This window comes from Python bivittatus, unplaced genomic scaffold (genome assembly GCF_059951505.1).
Source record: "Python bivittatus isolate LINGU-HERP-01145 unplaced genomic scaffold, Pbiv_v1 ctg000090_np1212, whole genome shotgun sequence".
NCBI lineage: Eukaryota > Metazoa > Chordata > Lepidosauria > Squamata > Pythonidae > Python > Python bivittatus.
Window position 1 is genome coordinate 3,233,161 of NW_028277046.1, and position 19,812 is coordinate 3,252,972.

Here is a 19,812-nt window from a genome sequence, read left to right on the forward strand (position 1 = left end):
GAAGCAGCTGTTTGTGGGCTTTCTTTCCTGGTGCTGCCTGAACAAAGCAGCCTCTGCTTTCTCAAAATGGCTATGTCCATGTTCATGCATAAATCCAGTTTTTTCAGCTCACGGCATCATAAGGAAAGCAGTCAGTTTTCCATGCTGCTCCCTGGCCCCTAGAGGGAGCACATTCTTTCCTTCTGAAGCAAAAGGACCCGTGTTTATGAAAATTATTTTACTGCAGATTGGGAGAGGTTGCCATTTACTCGACATCCTGCTCTCTTACTTGGGAGAAATTGAAGCATGTCAGAAAAAGAGATTAAAACTCGAGCCCAGACAGAGAGCCGGCCAGGTTAAATCTGCTTGAGCGATGTTTGCCGTTTTCACAGCGCAAAGGCAGTAAACAGAAGAGGAGGAAAGGAAAGGAAAAGTCCAGCTTCAGACGGGTAAAAGTGGCTTTTTCTTTTTCTCTAAAAAGATCTCAGTTTGGCACGGGGGGAGAAGGGGCCGGGAAAGTCCCCCTCAACACTCTTTTCAAAGGAAAGTTTCCATTCCACGAAGGGACGGAAACCAAGCAGGAGCACAGAAGGTGAGGCTGGGCCCAAAAATGAACATTTCACAGTCTTGTTTCTTAGGGAAAGAGCTGGGTACAAGCCAGCAACTGGTATGCAGCTTTGCAGGGAGAAGCTGACCGCGGGGATTACTTTAAAGAGAGAACTTCAGCTACCCAAAGAGACATCCTGCCAGGATCTTGTATTTGGGTAAAGCAGACTGGACAGAGAGGAGCAAGAGATCTGGACCTCCAGTCAAGGCCCTCCTTGAACAGGGCCTGTTGGGATAAAAGGCGGTTGCTGAAAAAACAGGCTGATGTCCTGTCTGGGTGCACAGGGTCCAAACCACTCAGCTGACCACCTTTCAGGGCTGGCCTTTTGCACAGTGCAGAAGCCGCCTTTCTTGGCGGCAGAAGGAAGCTGGGGCGCCCCAAAGCTTGCATGCCTTTTGGGATCGTTCTGGCTGGTCCTAACAAGGATCTCGCCCAGCCAGGACGCGGGTGGCACGGTCAGTTTCGTCCCCTTGGCGTGGCAACAGCTTCAGATGGGGAGCCCGCAACTCCCCAATTCTGCTGGCTTCTGCAACTCGCTGCCCCAAAACCTTTAGATGGGTTTAAAACAGGGTGATGAATATGGGTGGGACGATCAGACTCCCCGACGCTGGTCACAGATTTCAACCTTGCCCGTCAGCTTCATTCCACGCCAGCTGGACCCCCCAAATGGACATTTGGCGTAGTTGGAGCCGTGCCCATCAACAGCCCCGTTTTTCCAAGAGTTCAACCGCTTTGACGGCCCTACCTGGCCTGGATGTCGCAAGCGATTGACCCAGGCAGCTTTTGTATCATCGATCCCGTGGCCGAGTGTTAGAGAAAAAAAACAATGCTTGAGAGAGCGGATGGGATAAAGACTGGAGAAAGCAATTCGGTGGGATGAAAGAGGGGAAGATCTCTGAATTGTTACTTGCTTGTAACGGAGTAATTAATTAGCTAATTATTTGGGCCAGGCAGGGCAACCCCTTAATTGAATGCTTTGGAAAGCTTGCATGCCTTCCAACCGGGCTACGCGGGGAAGATTCAGATGTACGTTATCGAAACCCTGGCACGTTCAGACAACTGAAAAGCTGCCAGGGAGGGGCTCGAATATTATTTTCAAGAAGAGAGCACGCTCCACCTTTTTCTTCCCGCCCGTTATCACGGGGACCTTGGCAGAAATGCCAGTCTCCATGTGCTACTTCCCCATTGCCACCACAACATGAAATACTGGTAAACACATTTTCCATTCGGTGATATGGGGTATCTGATATTAGGGGAATGGCCATTCTTTTCCCCCGGACAGCCTTGAGCTTTGGCCCTGGGACCGTTTCCGGATTCCGGGCTGCAGCCCAGCCGATTCTCCCAGAGGCGAAAGCCGGAGCAAAGCTCAAGGACAAGGGACCGTGCTCAAAGGGGAATTTGCCCCACAAAGCAGGAAGTTTTGCGGGAAAAACGTGGGGCAGGAGAGCCGCTGTTTGCTGCTTCTGTTGAAGAGGATCCGGGGCTTCAGCTGGCCAGTTGGAGTGAGGCTTCCAAGAAATGGGGGGGGCCCTTTGCAAGATCTCAGAGCTGTGCCAGGCAAACTTATTTTATTACAAAGAAATATAATTTATTTCTTTGAAGCAAACTGCCCTATAGAGAAGTTCCTTTAACCCAGTGTTTCTCGACCTTGGCAACTTTAAGATGCGTGGACGTCAACTCCCAGAATTCCCCAGCCAGTGTGCTGGCTGGGGAATTCTGGGAGTTGACGTCCACGCATCTTAAAGTTGCCAAGGTCGAGAAACACTGCTTTAACCCAACATTGTCACACTGATCCGTTTTCTAGCCGTTGAAGTCCACGCATCTTAAAGTTGCCAAGGTCGAGAAACACTGCTTTAACCCAACATTGTCACATTGATCCATTTTCTAACCATAACGCTGGACAAATCTGGGGCCTTTTTGGATGCAAAGCAGAAAGACTGCCATCTCCGCTAAAGAGGCTTCTCAGATCCCATCGTTCTGAATCCCCAAACGAAACCGCATCTCCGAGTAACTGGCACGTCCATTGCATACCCCTTGGATGGTCTCTGATTGTAATACAGTTGAGCTGATCCGAAGGTGAGCCAATCTACCCCCTTCGCAAGGTTTTGCGGGAATGCACACCCAAATATCTCTTTTCAGCGCACAGTTCCATGCGAATTTCATCTGAAATCTGAAGAAATGGGAGGACGGTCAACTCGGCAGGAAAAACACCAGGGAGAGATGTGCCTATCCTTTGCAGTTAGGCCTTCTGTTATAAAAAGTCTTAAAAACTGCATGACGTGAAATGTGTCCGTCGCCGTAACAGAACCGGACAGTCCCCTTTGACCGAATGATCTGCGCTTCTGTATTTAGTTATCTGGGAATCAATATTTTGACCGAACAAAGATGCTATTATTCGGATTTTGTGTTGTCGCTCTCCTGGGATGGAGGGTTAGCTTTGCTCCCAGAGAGCTTTTGACCAAAACGACTCGCCAGCACATTCGTCACAAGATACGATATCCCTCTCCCCCGGGAAAACCGTTCAGAAGGACGGGGAGGCAGGTGAATTGCCTTGGACGAACCTTTGCTCCTGGAATCGTTGCAAACGAGGAATGACGGGGCGGCCGGAGAGGAACGGAAGCCGATATTGCCAAGTCATGGGGTGTGTGAGATGGTTTTATAAACAGTTTATGCGTCGACGCCACCAGCCTCTTGCTTCCCGGCCGCCTTCCAGCTGTAATCCTTCCGTTTTGCAACCCGACCGCCGAATGAACGGAGAAGAGGAACAATTTCATAAGCTCCGTTTTGTTTTTGGAAAAAGCTGGGTGAGCAGGAGAAGGTTTTGAGGTTGGTTCGACTCTGAGGATGCATCGTCAGCTGGGAACCCGAAGCCTTTGCCTCCTCTTCCTTCTCCTCCTAGTTTAAAAAGAAAATATATATATATATATATATATTATTAACTAAGTTTTGTTTCGGTTTGCCTATTCCAATTGCAAGGGGGGGGTTGATAAACGAAGCAACGTGGATGCTGAATCCTGCAGCCAGCCCGCCAGCCCTCCCCTTTCATAGGAAGCTCCATTTCACACCCTCCACCCTCCAATCCATCAATTCTCCTGGGCTAATAAAGACGTTTTATCTTTTTGAGATTTGCTTATTATCGGCAAAACAACGTTCACGGTTAGTCTGCGCACGACTCTCCCTCGTGCTTGGCACGCCCCCAGGAGTCCAGAGAGCTGGTGAGGGAATAAAATTAAAGGAAACAAAAGAACATAAATAAGTTAAGGGATGTGATTTCCTAGCCTCGTAGGAAACTAATACCTAGTGCAATCCCTGCATGTAGAAATCTAGCTAGACCTGTCTTGCTAGATTTCTACACGCAGGGATTGCACTAGGTATTAGTTTGGAAACTCCTGATCAAACTCATTAAGTAAAAGTTAGTTTGTTCAACTACTGGGATGTGTTTTGAGATGTTGGACTGTTTCTGTTTGGAAAATAACAACAACATTAATAACAATTATTGTTTAAAATTAGGCACAAATAAACATGAGAAAATATCAGGGTGTCTTTCCCCCCTCTTTTAAGGGGGGGAGTGATGGACAAGTGACCGCCATAGGAAAGACAAGGTGGGGCTTTCCAATCATTTGTCTGTTGGCTTCATCTGATTGTGGGGTAGACTGCCCCTGAAAGAGGAGGCTCTGTTCCTAGTTAGTATGAATGCAAACCCTGGCTGGTTCTCATTTTCTTAACAGATCTGGCTCACTCTTTGGAAACGCTGCCCTACACCTATGTCATTTAACATTTCATATCAAGGGCAGAAATCATTGGCTAAGTAAGGAATTGCTGAAGTTGACGGATTCATTTGATTTTTGCTGAATTTGGTGCCACCGGGTCACCTAGAGGAAAAAAATTGGTACTGAGTAGGTTTTGGAAAGGCTAGGAAGATTTTAGGAATTTTTCAGCTACAAGGACAAGACTGAGTTGCCCAGTGTTGTTTTTAATAATCTTTTCCCCTTCCGCTAAAAACTCCATCATCCGATGCGAGCCATCAATTACAGTACCCTGTCTATCCCCTGCTTTCTTTAATAATATTACTTATTCATGATTCTTTGCGCTCCAATATATTTGTCAGATTTACAGTCTTATGAATGTTTTAGCGTCCTCCTGGTGAGATTAACATATTACCAGAGCATATTAAGGGCTGTGTTCTAATTCTCGGAAGGCGGTCGATGGGTTTTCGTTTTGGTGGTTAAACGTGTAATGTTGTTTTTCCTTTCTTTTTCAAAATCAGCGTTGCATGTAATGTTGTTCAATCACATTGCTCCTAAAAAGTAATAAACTTTGGAAAATGTCTCTTTTCCCACCACAGAAATTGTTGGAAGTAGATCAATAAATTATGAGACACTCTAAAAGAGAGTGGAACCTCCAGGTCTAGAGGCAGTTATCCAATCAAGGGCAAGGTAGAAGGATCTTATGCTTGCTTGCATTTTGGAAAAAAAACCCCTCCAGAATGCTTCATTTCACTGTGAAATGCTGTTTGACCAATATTTAGCAATATGATTCTGGAAGGGAGGGAGGGAGGGAGGGAGGGAGGAAGGAAGGAAGGAAGGAAGGAAGGAAGGAAGGAAGGAAGGAAGGAAGGAAGGAAGGAAGGAAGGAAGGAAGGAAGGAGAGACGGGAGGAGAGACGGGAGGAGAGACAGGGGAGGAGGGAAGGGAGGAAGGAGGGGGAGGAAGGAAGGAAGGAAGGAAGGAAGGAAGGAAGGAAGGAAGGAAGGAAGGAAGGAAGGAAAGACGGGAGGAGAAACGGGAGGAGAGACAGGGAGGAGGGAAGGGAGGAAGGAGGGAGGAAGGAAGGAAGGAAGGAAGGAAGCAAGGAAGGAAGGAAGGAAGGAAGCAAGGAAGGAAGGAAGGAAGGAAGGAAGGAGAGACAGGGAAGGAAGGAAGGAGGGAAGGAAGGAAGGAAAGACAGGGGAGGAGAGAGAAGGAAGGAAGGAAGGAAGGAAGGAAGGAAGGAAGGAAGGAAGGAAGGAAGGAAGGAAGGAAGGAAGGAAGGAAGGAGAGACAGGGAAGGAAGGAAGGAAGGAGGGAGAGACGGGAGGAGAGACAGGGAAGGAAGGAAGGAAGGAAGGAAGGAAGGAAGGAAGGAAGGAAGGAAGGAAGGAAGGAAGGAAGGAAGGAAGGAAGGAAGGAAGGAAGGGCAAGAAATGACAAAAGTTGCATGTTGTCTTCCAACACACAATCCTCTGAAATGGGCCTTTCAAGACTGAAAGCAGAAATGCCTAATTTAAAGCCCAAAGGAATTCTAAATACAACAAAATGGGGAGATTACCAGGCACATCGCTGCAGAGCAATTGTATTTACAATGCTTAAGTGACAGACATATCAAAGAAAATAATTCAGATTTAGTTTTGGCCGTGGCCCTACAACCCCTCACCCAGAAACGTTGTTGCCCAAATTTATAACTAGCTGGAAAGCGTTCCCTTCAGCCAGAGGCAACGCTTCCCTGATTTTGGCTGACTTTGCCCAAAGCTAAGGGCCAGAGTTGCGTAATGGATGGGAGACCACCTGGATAAAATCGGAGGAGGCAAACTCCACCCACCACAGTGAAAAAACGAAACAGCATCTCCGTGAAGGCACCAGGAGTTGACTTGGAGGGGATTTCACTTGAGAAAATGTTGGGAAGCCACCTGAAATTCTTTATTCAAGCTACTTGCATTTTACCCAACCTGTTTTTGCTGGAGATAATTGGAGCATTTCATGCTTGCTTCGACAGCTCGTTCTGTAATTTAATGATGTGGTGCTTACAACTCCTTTTTTTTTTTCATTTAATCACTGCCTCCACTCAGCTTGGGGACCAGCAGTCTCTCTCTTTGAGGAAGCCACAAGAAGGACATTATTTTAATAATGGCTAGGTAGCTAAAACTCCTGGCAGAAATCTAAGGAAATCAGAGTGTGCTAGGAAGTATAAAGGGAAATCCTCTCTTCTGCCCTTTTAAAGTCCGCTTCATCACGGGGACCGCAGAGATAGACAGTCTCTGAAGAGACAGAATAACGGAAAAGAAATCTTTTACCTCCTGCAGGAAGAGGAACATGCACACTGAGACGACAAGAGGTTTAAGTTCTCCATCTTTTGGGGACGGGAAGTCAAAGTCAGAAGGGGCAGAAAACTGAGCCCCTTTGCTGAGTTCCTGCTTCCCATACCCATTTAAAACCACGCTTCTGGGCGGAAAAATGGCCCGCATTTCCAATGCGGCTGGTGGTTGGAAATCTGTTCTCGTTCCAGCTGGAGAGGAATTGGGGCCACTCCAGATAAACAAGGCGCTTGAATTTCCAACGGCTCGATTTCTTCCCTGCGATGATTTCAAGGATTTATGTATCCCGTGGGGACCAGCAGTTCGATCACGGGAAATCATTAGCTCCTGATGGTTATTGCTTATTTTTTAATGATTTGCAAAAGAAAGGAAAACTCTCTTGTTCCTCGTCTTGGCCTGTGCTGAATGGGGGGGGGGGATACGCTTGCAAACATGCAGGAGGCGACTGTAATTGGGGGTTTGGGGAAAGAGTGAGATGAAAAGTGCCGGTTCTTTTACGTGTCCGGATGCCACGTTCGAGTCCGTGGCCGACCCGTTTTTATTGCTGGGTGAACGAGTTTCGCCCGATCTAGATTTGGTTGGCTCTTTTCAATCTTCTCTTCTCTTTTTTGCAGCCAGATGAAACACGATGGATCTGCCCCAGACTCTATCAGCGGGGGCCCGTGTGTCGGTTTTGTTTGCTTCTCTGCCGGAAATGACCTTTTTTTAAAAAAAAATTCCAGTTTAAACTTAACCAGGAATCACGAAGAAAAGAGCACCCTTATCTCTCGTAAGCCATGCCTCTTGGCCGAAGAACAGCCCTTCCACTTTAAAGAAGACTGTAAATCTTTTCTCCGTCCAATACAATTGATATCTGCACGAAAGTATGCGGAAAGAGCTATAAATGGGCTTGCGGGTTGAGGAGGAGGAGGAGGAGGAGGAGGAGGCCAGCGGCTTTCTATGATCCAAACAGCACCCACTTTCAGCGAGGGCAGATTTTGTAAGGGAGTTGGAGGCAGAGGGTATCTCCAAGGTCATCTAGTCCAACCCTCTTTGACGGCACAGGAAAACCAGCGTCGGAGACTCTCCAACCTGGGCGTGGACATTGAGACGCGGCTTCTGACCTTCCCGGGCCACTGATTCGGTTATCAAACCGACCAAGAGGTTTCTCCTCACCTGCATCTGATTTTAACCCCTTGTCTCTAATTTATGCCCGGCCGTATTCGGAGCAATATGATTCCTCCTTCCTGCCCTGCCAAGTTATTAAAGTTTCCGTCCTTTCTTCTCTCATTTTCTGTTCAGGCTTATGGGCACGCCTAACGGCGTTCTGTTCTTTTTCCTAACCGTATGAAGCCAACTTGGGGACACACGATCAACCCATTTCTTGCCTTTGGGGACTCAAAATGGGTGTAATGGTGACAGCTGTCAGCCGCCGGGACCAGAGCGAGCTCTCGCCGCTCTAGGCTCAGCGTGATCCGTCTCTGCCCCAGCTAAAGTGTGGATCTTTTCAAAACCATCCTTGCGTGGCCAGAAGGGAGCGCGAAAGAGACCAGCCTGGATCTCAGTGGCTGTCGCGTCTTGTTCTTCCTTGCTAATGAGCTCGGCTGACTAATTGCGGCTTATTCAGGAGGACCGTGACGGCCTGTTGCTCGCGGCTGTGTTTGGGGATCACGGGGCCTCCCGTTCCCAAACAGCTTCTCTCTGTCCGATGCATATTCCCTCCATATTTCAGAAAGCAATTAGCGTGTCTGGCCTCATGCGCTCCTGGGTTGACGCAGCATCTCTCGGCATGCGTCCTCCTCTTCAGAGCTGCATTCAAATGGCAGGTCGGCATCAGCGAGGGAGGCCAGAAAGGTTCTGGAGGATCCCAACCGGAGGTGTGCCAAGCTTGGCTGCCATGCCTTGGACCCCATGGGGACTGAGGGGTTGACCGGATGGTGTTTTGCGCCCGAGCACATGCTTTGGATCTGCATCGGAGCCGGGGTGAGCCGCACCCACGCTGAGCCACAAAGGCAGAGAAGGGCCTTGGCTGAAGTCTTGCCTACGGCGAAAAGATGACATGCCATCTGCCGTAAAATCTGGCATCCGTCCAGAAGGTGGGAGGAAAAGGGCCTCTGGGCATGTCAAGAGTTTTTTCCCCCTTCTGCAGAATGTCTGGTATGACTGCCAAACCTCCAGCACGTGGTCTGGGGACAGATACAAAGTACATTCCTTGCGGTTCCAGCCAGCTACGTCCACCTGCTATTTATTCTGTTCCGTTCCTCCTTCACCCAGAACTCTTCTCATGAAGCATCACCATTTAAGGGCCTCCCCACCCTTAAACTCAGGGCACACAGCCTTAGTGCTTAGCCAAGGGCCACCCTTTGGGGGCCCTGATGGAGGGCTGAGGTCCAAGAAACAGAATAAAAAGGAAATCTGAGTTCTGTCCTGAAGCACAGACATGGAACTAGCTGAACCGAACAAGGACTAACGGGGTCTCTGGGCGCTCCATCCTTTGCTCCTTCGGTCTCACTCCAGGTCCAGGCAATGTTCAAAAGGGTCTGGGGAAAGGATTGTCTCTGGGTGGGGCAGGTTGTGGCAGTGCCCTTGGGTTATAAACTCAGCACAATCCAAGGGGGTTGCAGACTCTTTCCAAATTCCAGACGTGGATTGGAGCAAGGGCTGGGTTTCGCGGATCCCCTTGGAGCCGGAAGCCAACTTTGGAAACCAGCTTGGCTGGAAATGCACACAGCCCCATCCTCCAAGACCTGAGGGCACGACGGGTTGGCTCTGGCCAAATTAGCTCCAGTGGGAGACCTGGCCCTCTTAAATGCCGGCCAGGCAGAAATCCAACAGGGGCATCTCCTGCAACCGTTCATCCGTCCTCCGGGACCAGATCATCATCTCCTGACTGTTAATTGCCTGGGAAAAAGACCTGATGTTAACCCCAGGAGAATGCTTGCTATTCCTAAAATTGGGAGATGGGGATGGTGACTCATTCCTTAAACTGCTAGGATGGCATGACTTCATCGGCCTTGTGCCTGCCGAGCGCCCGGTAATTGTTACATAATCGCAGCCGAAGAACGGCCAAGCTGGGGCGCACGCCAATTAAAGGAGGTTGGCTCGGTTTAATGACCTTGCCTGCAAAAATGCTGAATCAACAGCCAGCCATCTAGAAGTAAATTGGGGGAATCGCTGGTTCGCTGCCTCTTCCTTTAACTGGGCACCTTCCAGATGGGACTTCGACGCCCAGAATTCTCAGCCGCGGGCTAGGGAATGTTGGGAGGTGAAGCCTGGGTCTCTGGAGAGGGCGTGGATTTCCCAGAATTCTCCGCAACGGCCACATGCTGGCTGGGGGATTGTGGGAACTGAAGGCGTCCTGATGCCCTCCTGCAGAAAAAAAAACCTTACCTCCCTTTGGGGTAAAATCTACAAAGCAGGGTTGTCTACCGAGCAGTTGCGTGAGAGGTCAGTGCCCATCATCCTGGGCCCAAAGGCCAGATGATGGTACCCCAGTCCATCGAGAGGGCCCCCCTTTGGGGGATTCAGATTTCTCCAGCCACGTGGGGATCCTCGAAGCAAGAAAGAAATGCTCTCCTCGTGGTAAATCCACGTTCTCCGATGAGGATGATCTGTACAACGCAGCTTCATTAACACGAACCCCAGTTCTGTTGGGGGGAGCTCCGTGGCTGACTACGCTGCCGCTCCACCACCTCTCCCATTGTCCCCAGCGAAGTGGGCAGATGTATGGGCAGCTGTTCAGGAAACAGAAAGCCTGCCTCCGTACACGAACGGCTCTTGAAAACATCACGGGCGGAAAGGAGAGAGCCTCTTTTGACATCTCGTGCAGTTTTTCAAAAGGGGAGGTTGGGCCTCTTTATGGGGAACATCACAGCTTGCTTTCTTCTTTTTTCAGGTGGAAGCCAACAAACCAAGTTTCTAGTCCTTAGGAGCGGCGAAGATACTTCTACAGAAATCGCAGGAGGCCCAAAGGAGGTCACAAATGGAGTGTCTGTTTTTCATTCCAATGGGCCTCAAGATCAATTGAACCCCAGAGTAGGATCAGAGAGCAGGACAGCTGGATTTGCCAAATAATCAAAATATCTCAGAGTGGAGCACTTGTCTGACTTGGTATTGGCCCCTTATGGTTCAACATGTCATCTGTCAGAGGGCCCAGCTAGATGGTAACACCAAACCGGCCTTGGCTAATCTGGAAAAGCTAAGCAGAGTGAGGAGGTGGATGGGAGACCACTAGGACATCCAATAACCGCAGGCTAGACCAGGAGGCAAAAAAAATCCAGAAACAGACCGTGGCAAACTACTTCCATACCCATGGAGTCTTCAGGAGCCAAACAGGAGTTGAGAGACGCTATTTTTTGCCCTAACGTCAGAATGCAAAACTTGGTGATTGTGCTTTGCTCCTCCAAAATTAGACTAGGTTTGGATGGATAACCCGGAAATGTGATTTATGTTTAATGACATTAACTGAATTAAATATAATTAATAGGATTCACTCCACCGCTAGGTCCAGTATGTCATAATTTCCCCTTCCTTCGATGCTTCTTTAGCAACGTTCCGGTTTTGTTTCCCATTTTTCCCTCCAATACTTAAGTAACCTGATGAAATGTTAATAATTTACTTGCAGAAAATCACAGGAACGTACTGGCAAGCCAGCTTTTTCCTTCCTTTTTTTTCCCCCCCCCTTCCCCTTCTTTTTCCTTTGCATGTAAAAGAACAATTAAAACAAGAAAGGAGGAAAATTCTCCGGGCTGAGCAGAAATCCTTGCAAAGCGCCCGATTTGATTTGATTTGATTTGATGTGATGTGATTGAAACCCGTGCCAATGTCCCAGCTCATTGCAAGTTTCATGGCTGAAAAACACACACCTCCAACCGTCGATCTTATCTAAACCACTTCAAACAGGCCCACGTCGGCATTTATTTCTCCGATCTTTGGGAGTCAGACTTCAATCGGGGATGTATTTTCTGTCCAGAAGCTGCCCCAGCCGGTCCTGTTTGTCAACACAAGAAGCCACGCCCCCTCCTGGGAAGCCAGCCAATCAGAAGCCCAAGAACCACACCTGGACGAGGCAGGTAAGAGCCATCGAGTCACCTGGCGCAGCAGAGGCTATAAAAGATGCCTCGGCCCCAGTGATGCGGACAGTGTTGTTTTGGGGAGCGTTTTTGATTTCTCCGGGGTATCTCCAGCACGACGTTTCTCATGCCGTAAACGGAGCAAAACCTGTTTTTTCCCGAGTTCTTTGAAGGAAGGAGAAAAAACGCCAGAAGCTAAACCATGCACTGCTGTGACTAGGAACTTCCAACCCAGATAGGTGAGTTTGCTTTTTAAATGACTTTGAGCTGGCAGGAAAAAAGTTTTCCCCAAATTACCATCCAGGGGCTGGAAATAGAGAGAGAATGAGAAAAAAAAAAAAAGATCTTTTGACTTGTTCCCAGAATATTCGGTTATGGATCTGGATCGGCGCAACCCGTCCTTTAACTAGGAGTCTTTCGATCCTAAACCTTTAAAACTCTGATTAATAAATTTGCGTAATTGTCGCAAATACACGCCAGCCTCTTATCGATCCAAAGGTTCTCCCAAGCGTTATTCTGCTTGGGCTTAGATCTAACTGGTGGATTTTGTATCTTAAGGTCTTTTTCAGGTTGAGAAAGACCAAACTCCCCCTTTGAGCAATGACTTGGTGGTAAGACACCCAGGGTTTGCGCAAAAGCCAACGGTTTAAATTTTTAAAAAATGGTCTGCAAAACTCCGGATAACTGCTAGGGGTGGCAGAGAGACACGAAACTCGAAGGCTTTCCTACCCTCTATTGGCTGGCTGAAGTTTTGCAGCAAAGAATTGGTCGTTTTATTGAAATATGAAGGGGAACGTGAGGCTGGTTAACAACCGAGATCACTTTTAACCGCTCTGGGTTCGCCAGAAGCAACTGAGCATTTTTTGAGCATGGGTATGGAATGACGATCCCGGGATAGCTTAGAGGAGATAAATCGCTCTTGAGCATGTGCTCCAGCACGTTTGCTGGAGGGCAAAAGGAGTGCCTCTTTTAAAAATCCCGCAGCGTTAAATATTTCTAGGGCGCCACCTCCAGACAGCGCTTCTGACAAACATCCTGGCTCGTGGTCGCTTAAATCATCTCAAGCGTGGCAATGGAGTGACTTCAGAGGACAAAGAGGATGTGGAGGGGGAAGGCACGGGACTCACTCAGAGGCACGCCGGTGCCTGCGAGTAGGACCTGCATGTCTGTGGGGCCGCAGGAAAGAGGAGGCAGAGCGTACGCCTTTGCCCTGGGACCATATCAACAGATGAAAAGTTTCTGCTTTTTGGAAAGGAACGCAAGCTTTTTTTTATCAATTCGCTTTGGGGCATGGATTTAAGCAGCTCCACGGCGGGAGGAGGGAGTTTTGTGCAACCTTGGATGACTTCATGGTTTGGTAGAATACAATTTTGGGGGGGGGATATCCCTGGAGGATCCCCCTTCTTGGAAAAATGAGGCAAGGGGGGAACGTAATGGAGTATCCCACAGAGGAGCCCCCAGCACAGCTATCGGCCTGCATCAAGATCAGTTGATTCCAACTCAGCTTGGGCTGAACTTGGGGGAGATTTTTCCGTGGGATTCAGGAGTGATGTCTTGGGGGGAGAGGGGGTCTTGCAGCCCTACCACTTTTAGGAAACTTTGGGGGGCATGCCACCCTGTCTTTCAGTTTCCACACTTAGCTATGATGGGCAAGAGAAGTACAGGATGCTTTTCCCCTTATAAATACAGGTCGTCCCCAGTTTAAGAACGAGTTCTGTTCCCAAGATCTGTCCTTAAGTCGAATCTGTACGTAAGCTGAAACAGCATTATTGTATAATAGTATATAAGTAGTATTGTGTAATGAACTCGAACCATTGTGTATTTAACTCGAATCACTGTGTATTTAACTCCAATTTTGCTACAATAGGCTCTGTTCATAACTATGGGTTGTCGGTAACCTGGGCGTTCTTAAGCAGTTCTCCTTCCACAGATCACATTTGAGAACGAGCACCAAGGTCCACCACAACATTGTAGGCATTTCCCTATCAGGACCTGGCATGTGACTCCCTCACATGAATAAGCATCACCCAAACATCTCTGGGGAATCATTGGGGTGACTCAGTTTCTTTAGGGTGACTTTGAATTCTCCAGAGCAGCCTAGGCTCAGAAACCAGTTTTACTCGTTTCGGGCAGCAGACGTACAAATTAATGTGGGTTTCCCACCTACCTCCATGAGCCACCACCAATTTGGGCAACATGCAGAAATTCGATTGCAAATTTTGCCGCCTTTCCAGACGTCCACCTTCGATGCCTTTCTGATCGAGAGATTCCACCTCTCTGTTCTCTGCCAAATCTACTTTTCCTCCACTAGATTTCTTTCAAAGTTGCTTCACGTCTAGGAGGTAGTCATTTCCTGTTTTAAAAAGAAAGACTCCCTCAAGTCACGTTCAGCTCCTGGTAGCTACGTGAAAACGGCCCAGGCAGCCTTCAAACTTTCTTCAGCAAAGTTTGTTGTCGTCGAGTTCCCAGTCAAACCTTCGGCCCTGAGATTTCCTGGGGCCGCAGGGAGAGATTGGAGGAATCACCAAATAGAAACGAGGATTTCTTGTCCAAGGACTTCCCTTCTGTCCCCAGACACGGGGCACGTCCTTAGACAGGCGCCAGGGTCTGGGGAATGAGCACATGGTCAATAAAAGTCAAGTGGCTAATGTGACTGGCACGGGATTTGATATGGCAAATCGTTCCTATTAGAATGAGATAAAAGCAAAGCAGGAGGCAAGGGTTACTCCTGTTGAGATTATGAGAACCAGGAAGTTTTGGCGCTTTCAAAATCCCCCTTTTGCTGCTTTGCTGGATCACGCTTGCAAGGGGGGGAAAAGGGGCAAAGCAAAGTTAAACTGGGAGAGCCGGGTGCCTCGCTTGGAAGAAGATAACCCTGACGTTGAAAAGATCGTAGTGTGTGGGTAAAGCTTTCTGACGCTCCAGCACTAACCCCAGATTTCGGCCTCTGTACTGACTGTCTTTCTAGAGCCAATCTGAGCTAGTTTTCGCAGGGGGCTTTAGCGGCCGAGTATCTGCTTGCAAGCGGACGGTGGACATCTCGCGTTCATGTATTGATGGGGACGGCACATCGGTTGCAAACAGGACAGTGATTCTCTTCCCAGGGCGGGAGGGATACGAGTCTCTCTGCGGGAGAATCGGAAAGCTTTCGTCCTTGGTTGGGGAGATCACGGCTCTTCATCCCCCTCCCCAATCGGACGAGTCACGGAAGAGAGAAAAGGGTGCCGAGGCCTGTTTTTCTGGACATCCCAGAAGGAAGGACGCGAGCCGCTTCCCTTCAAATGACCATAAGGCCTGTGGTCAGGAGTTGTAGCCCCAAAGCTGAGAAGACATGGGGAGGGGGCAAAGTCTCACGGCTGGTTTTTCTTTCCCCCTCTGAAATGCAACAAAGATTGCACGGGCCCCTGCTCTTGTGCCCCGAATCCTGAGCCGAGGGAGTTAAGCCACGCTGGCATCCGTCACCTCGGTGGTCTGAACAGATTCGTATTCTGGTTTGTCTTAGGCTGTGTGTGCGGCTGGCCAGCGCTGCCCCCAACGAGCTGAGCAGGGTCTCTAGCCGGGCCCACCGAGATCCCTTGCGGATTTCATGGAGTCAGCAACACTTCTCCCTTCTCGCCTTAGGAGAAGCACCGGCTGGGGTACGTGTGACCGTTTCTCTTTGCAACTTCGCGGCTCTTCTCTTTCCCGACGCTTTCAAGGAGGGGCCCCCCAAGTTTTTACGGGAGCTCGGCTGGGGTTCCCTGTCTCCGACAGGAGACAGCTGCTCTTCCAGGCCAGCGGAATAAAATACGGATTGTTATTCCCATGGTAGGTTACGGAAGATTTTTGAGAAGACCGAAGGGGGGCAAGGTCTTGGAAAGGGTTAGGAAATAAACATCGACGGAGTCTTGATTTTTATTTAAAGGCTTCTGGGGGTTTGAAAGCGTAGCAGGGTGGGAGAGGATCCCTAGAGCACTCAATGGACGCAAAAATGGGGTTTGGGTTTAGCATTGAGCGTGTTGTGTGAACCTTCTAGCGTGTTTGAGTTTCTGGAAGACCTTTTCAGATTTCCAGGGAATCATAACTTAAAGGACTAAGCCAAATTTGTCCTCAGAATCAGGAGAAGCAAGAGTTCTTTTGGCCAGCTTAACGCTGGAAATGGGAGATCCCAGATGGAAGGCCCTCTTTTTAGTTTGGGAAGTTCATTTCCACCGTGCAGGGACGAAATTACAGCGACTTCAGTTGTGTTGGAGATTTGCCCTCCCTGCCACTTTCAGTGGAAGGATCCCCCCCCTTCCCAAAATCCATATTTTTGCCAATGTTCGGGTTCCAGCAAGTTTACCAACAGCTCCTTTTTGGGTGGCTGTTTTGGTCATGTAAGCTTCAATGTGCTTCCAAGGTCATAACATAGGAAAAACCTACAGGCCCCATTGTGCAGAATGAGTAGGGGGGAATCACAAAAGTAGAGGGAATTGGTATGGCTTTTAGTTAGAAAGAGTCATAATTAAAGATTTCCAGGGACTTAGTGGAGTTTTCTGGGCAGCGGTTTGGAACTGGTTTGCAACTGACATTTCAGGGGCCAATGTGGCCCTTCCCACCTCAAACAACCCTCTTGGCATTACCTGGAGGTCCCCCATCCCAAGTACCAACTAGATCTGACCCTGCTTAGAGTTTCCCAGCAGCCCCCTCCCCAAAATCAGTTGAAGGTCACTAGGGGCTGCCACCTGCTATGATGATGGTGATAATAATAATAATAATAATAATAATAATAATAATAATAATAATGATGATGATGATGATGATGATGATGATGATGATGAAAAAGAAGGGGGCAATCCTTAAATAGGCAACCATTCAATAAATTAAAGCAAAATCAAAAGACCCCTAAGGCCAAAGATTGGGGGGGATGAGGTTGGTGTTAAGCGTAGAACAGTATTTTTCAATCTTGGCCACTTTAAGATGTGTGGACTTCAACTCCCAGAATTCCCCAGCCAGAATGCTGGCTGGGGAATTCTGGGAGTTGAAGTCCACACTTTTTAAAGTTGCTGAGGTTGAGAAACGCTGGTGTAGAAGATGTACCTGACTCCTAATATAATTGGTCCTGATTTCTTCTTTTTCCCCAGGTTCTGCCATGTCCTGCTTCACCCAAGTCTGGCACACAGATGTGCCAGAATCCCCACCCACAACTCCCCTGAGTCCCGTCCCGGCTGCCCCCCACGAGAGACCGATCCCGCTCAGTCCGATTGTGATCACCTCTCCCTCTGCGGAAGACAGACCCGGGGTGTGTTCGCCTGTGGGGTCTCCGGCGAGCTCCCCCGTGGACGGAAAGACCAGGCTGGGCTCCCCCACGGACAGGCCCACCTCGCCCATCGAATGCTCCATCTGTTTCAACACCTACGACAACCTCTTCAAGACGCCCAAGGTCCTCCAGTGCCATCACACCTTCTGCTTGGAGTGCTTGGCCCGGCTGACGGCCGCCCTGCCTCCCAACCGGGTGGAGGACCAGCTCCCGTGCCCCTTCTGCAGGCAGCTCACCGACATCCCGCTCGAAGGAGCTCCTGGTCTCCAGACGAGCAAAGACGTGTTGGCAACGCTGCCGCTGGAGCTCCAGAAGGAGAAGGCCCTTTGGATGGAAGGGACCAAGCTGTGCTGCAGACAGTCCTCCGACCCGGAGAACGCCAGTGCCTGCATCACCATCGACATTGCCCCCAGCAAACCCGAAGTGCCCGAGACCCCCACAGAAGGCTTCATCGGACGTCTCTCCCGCTGCTCCATATGCGACGACTGGAAACGAGTCGTCCTGCTTTCGGTGTTGATCATCATCCTCTTTTGCATCATCCTGTGGCCGGTCCAGTGCATCTTGAAGACAGGGAACTTGCGGTGCCTGAACAAATTCACACTCCCGCGGCCAAATTACGTGCCTTACCATCACACCACCCCGGCCCCCGTGCTGGACATCACCAAGCTCATGGAGTGATTGAAGGGGGCCCTGCAGCGCTGCTCTGGCCTGGGTTGACCGCTCATCATGTGGGAGAAAGCCACTCTGCCCACAGAGTCCTGGTCTCCTCTTGAAGGGACCAGGGAGATGGGACGGACGTGTCCTGCCCGTTCTAGAGGACCACGTTGGGTTTAAAGGACCAACAGGTTGACCTGGTGCAATGCAACTCACATAAATGCTTGCGTGCCCACGGTCTTGGGACAGCTCGATGCTCTTTTCAGACCCTCTTGATCACGCCAACTTGAGACATCCATGTGCCCACTTCTACACCTCCTAAGGTGTCCCCTGGCTTGCCAACCTACAGACCTGCTTTGTGAGGCCCAGCTGCTGAAGTCCATACAGAAGACAACCTGTTTTGCACATATGGGAGAACCCGCTCCCCGACGGGGGTTCTCCCAATCCTGCCACCATGAGAGTGGCAAGAGAACCAAAACGCTCCTCCTTCCAAGGGGAAGACGCCAATTCGAGCCAACGGATCACACTATGCCTACTCTCCCCCCTTTGCTGAGCATAAAGAGCTGACCCTTAACCCTTTGCCTCTACCTCCTATTTTATTTGGGCAAAAGGTGGGGAAACCCTTAATTTTCTATTGTGATTAAACATTTCAGTTTTATACCGCTGGATTGGGCGTGGTACAATTCTTGTGGTGATACTAGTTTTTCCCCGCTCTCGTCGCAGATCAGAAAGGGCAAAATACACGTAACTGAAAGAGAGGGAGGAACGGAATTGGGGCAACTGAGATTTTTCAGGGAGAGGAAAACGTTCCTGTCCCTTGTCAACACAGGTGGGAATCCCATACCCTTTGGAGGGGGTCATACTCCAGTTCCCATCCTCCCCAGCCAGCGCAGCTCATGATCAGGAATGAGGACGTATCTGGGGGGCAATCAATTGCTGCGACAGGACGGGGAAAGAGGAACTTCGCCAATTGTGCCTTCTGCTATGGAAAGACGGGGTAGAGTGAAAAAGACCCTTAAATCTAAATTCTTTTCCCCCCACTGGTGCTTCTGCGTCTTCTTTGAGGCCTGCCTATGCAGGTTTCCTGTTTTTCACAGGCCTCTGCCTCTAATGATTTCATTTCATTTTAAAAAATGGCATCTTTTTTTTCCTTTTAGAGGGGATGAGGGTGGGTGAGAATTGAGAATAGGATCCGAAGCTGGGACCACACACTGATAGATGCTCAGCAGCGAAGGCAAGCTTTTCTGCAGGGAAATAAAATTAAAAACCCCTGAGTTGAACTGCAGGGATCTGGAAGACCGACACCTCTGAATTCAGGTATCGAAAGAGCAACAATTGATTCTCTTTCTCTGTATTGCAGACATCAAGACGCACACAGACACACACGCAGCGGGAATGTGTTGTGAGTCTTAAATGCTCATGGAGGCTCAGATGGGGATATCTGTACCCTTCTTGGTCCAAAAAGGCAAACCTGGCTTGTTTGGGCCAACACCACTATATTTCTACCCCCTTAGGTGATGGTTAGCCAGGCAGGGTTTATCCTGGCAGTTTCACACTGAGATGCGGTATCTTTCAACACCCCTAGCCAGGTTCCAGCCAGCATTGATATCCGAAGCCAAGTTAGAAACTGTAGATGTGGCGATCCCCGGAATTCAACCCTTCTCCAAACAGCCTCGAGCAGAGTTCAGATTAAAGGTGGGAAACTTTTGGTAATATTTTCTAAACTCTTTTATGCATAGCAGCCGGGAATACTGGTGGAGCAGTGAGAGAGGTACAGATGAATATGAATCGTGGCTTCCACTGTGCATTTCTTTCGTAAAAGGCCAGATCGCGTTTAGGTGGAATAGAGCTTGCAATCTTACTGTAATGCCGAGATAGGAACCATCGATCAGGGCAGAGAATCCTGAACGACGGGTTCCCACCAGCCTCAGCCAGCGCTGATGCATACTGGGAATTGTAGTTCGGTGACGTCGGAGTTTCTGCACTTTTATTCAGCCCTGTGTCGATCTAACTGGGCAATACACAAGGGTGCGGGGTTACAGTGCTTACGCACGATCAGACCTGGGCAACTTTAAGATGGGTGGACTTCAACTCCCAGAATTCCCCAGCCAGCATGCATGGACTTCAACTCCCAAAATTCCCCCGCCAGCATGCTCCACCGCGTAACCCCTCT

The 19,812-nt window shown here is 49.3% G+C and overlaps 1 protein-coding gene and 1 long non-coding RNA gene across 3 annotated transcripts; one reads left to right on the forward strand and one right to left on the reverse strand.

The window, feature by feature from the left end:
* Nucleotides 1–2,141: 2,141 nt before the first annotated feature.
* LOC148216395 (uncharacterized) lies at nucleotides 2,142–14,253 on the reverse strand. Its single transcript, XR_015795479.1, has 3 exons — nucleotides 13,875–14,253; nucleotides 2,366–3,481; nucleotides 2,142–2,233 (listed from the first exon to the last, which is right to left on the reverse strand). It is a non-coding gene; the product is annotated as an uncharacterized LOC148216395 (long non-coding RNA).
* Nucleotides 11,494–18,305, forward strand: RNF223 (ring finger protein 223). Of its 2 annotated transcripts, XM_007426247.4 has the most exons (3): nucleotides 11,498–11,946; nucleotides 15,210–15,345; nucleotides 16,810–18,305. In XM_007426247.4, exons 2-3 carry the CDS (start codon nucleotides 15,294–15,296, stop codon nucleotides 17,661–17,663), a joined length of 906 nt encoding a protein of 301 aa, XP_007426309.1. In that variant the 5' UTR covers nucleotides 11,498–11,946; nucleotides 15,210–15,293; the 3' UTR covers nucleotides 17,664–18,305. The 2 variants fall into 2 exon arrangements, with proteins under 2 accessions (XP_015743234.1, XP_007426309.1); XM_015887748.3 differs by lacking the exon at nucleotides 15,210–15,345 and having other exon boundaries at nucleotides 11,494–11,946.
* The last annotated feature ends 1,507 nt before the right edge of the window (nucleotides 18,306–19,812 follow it).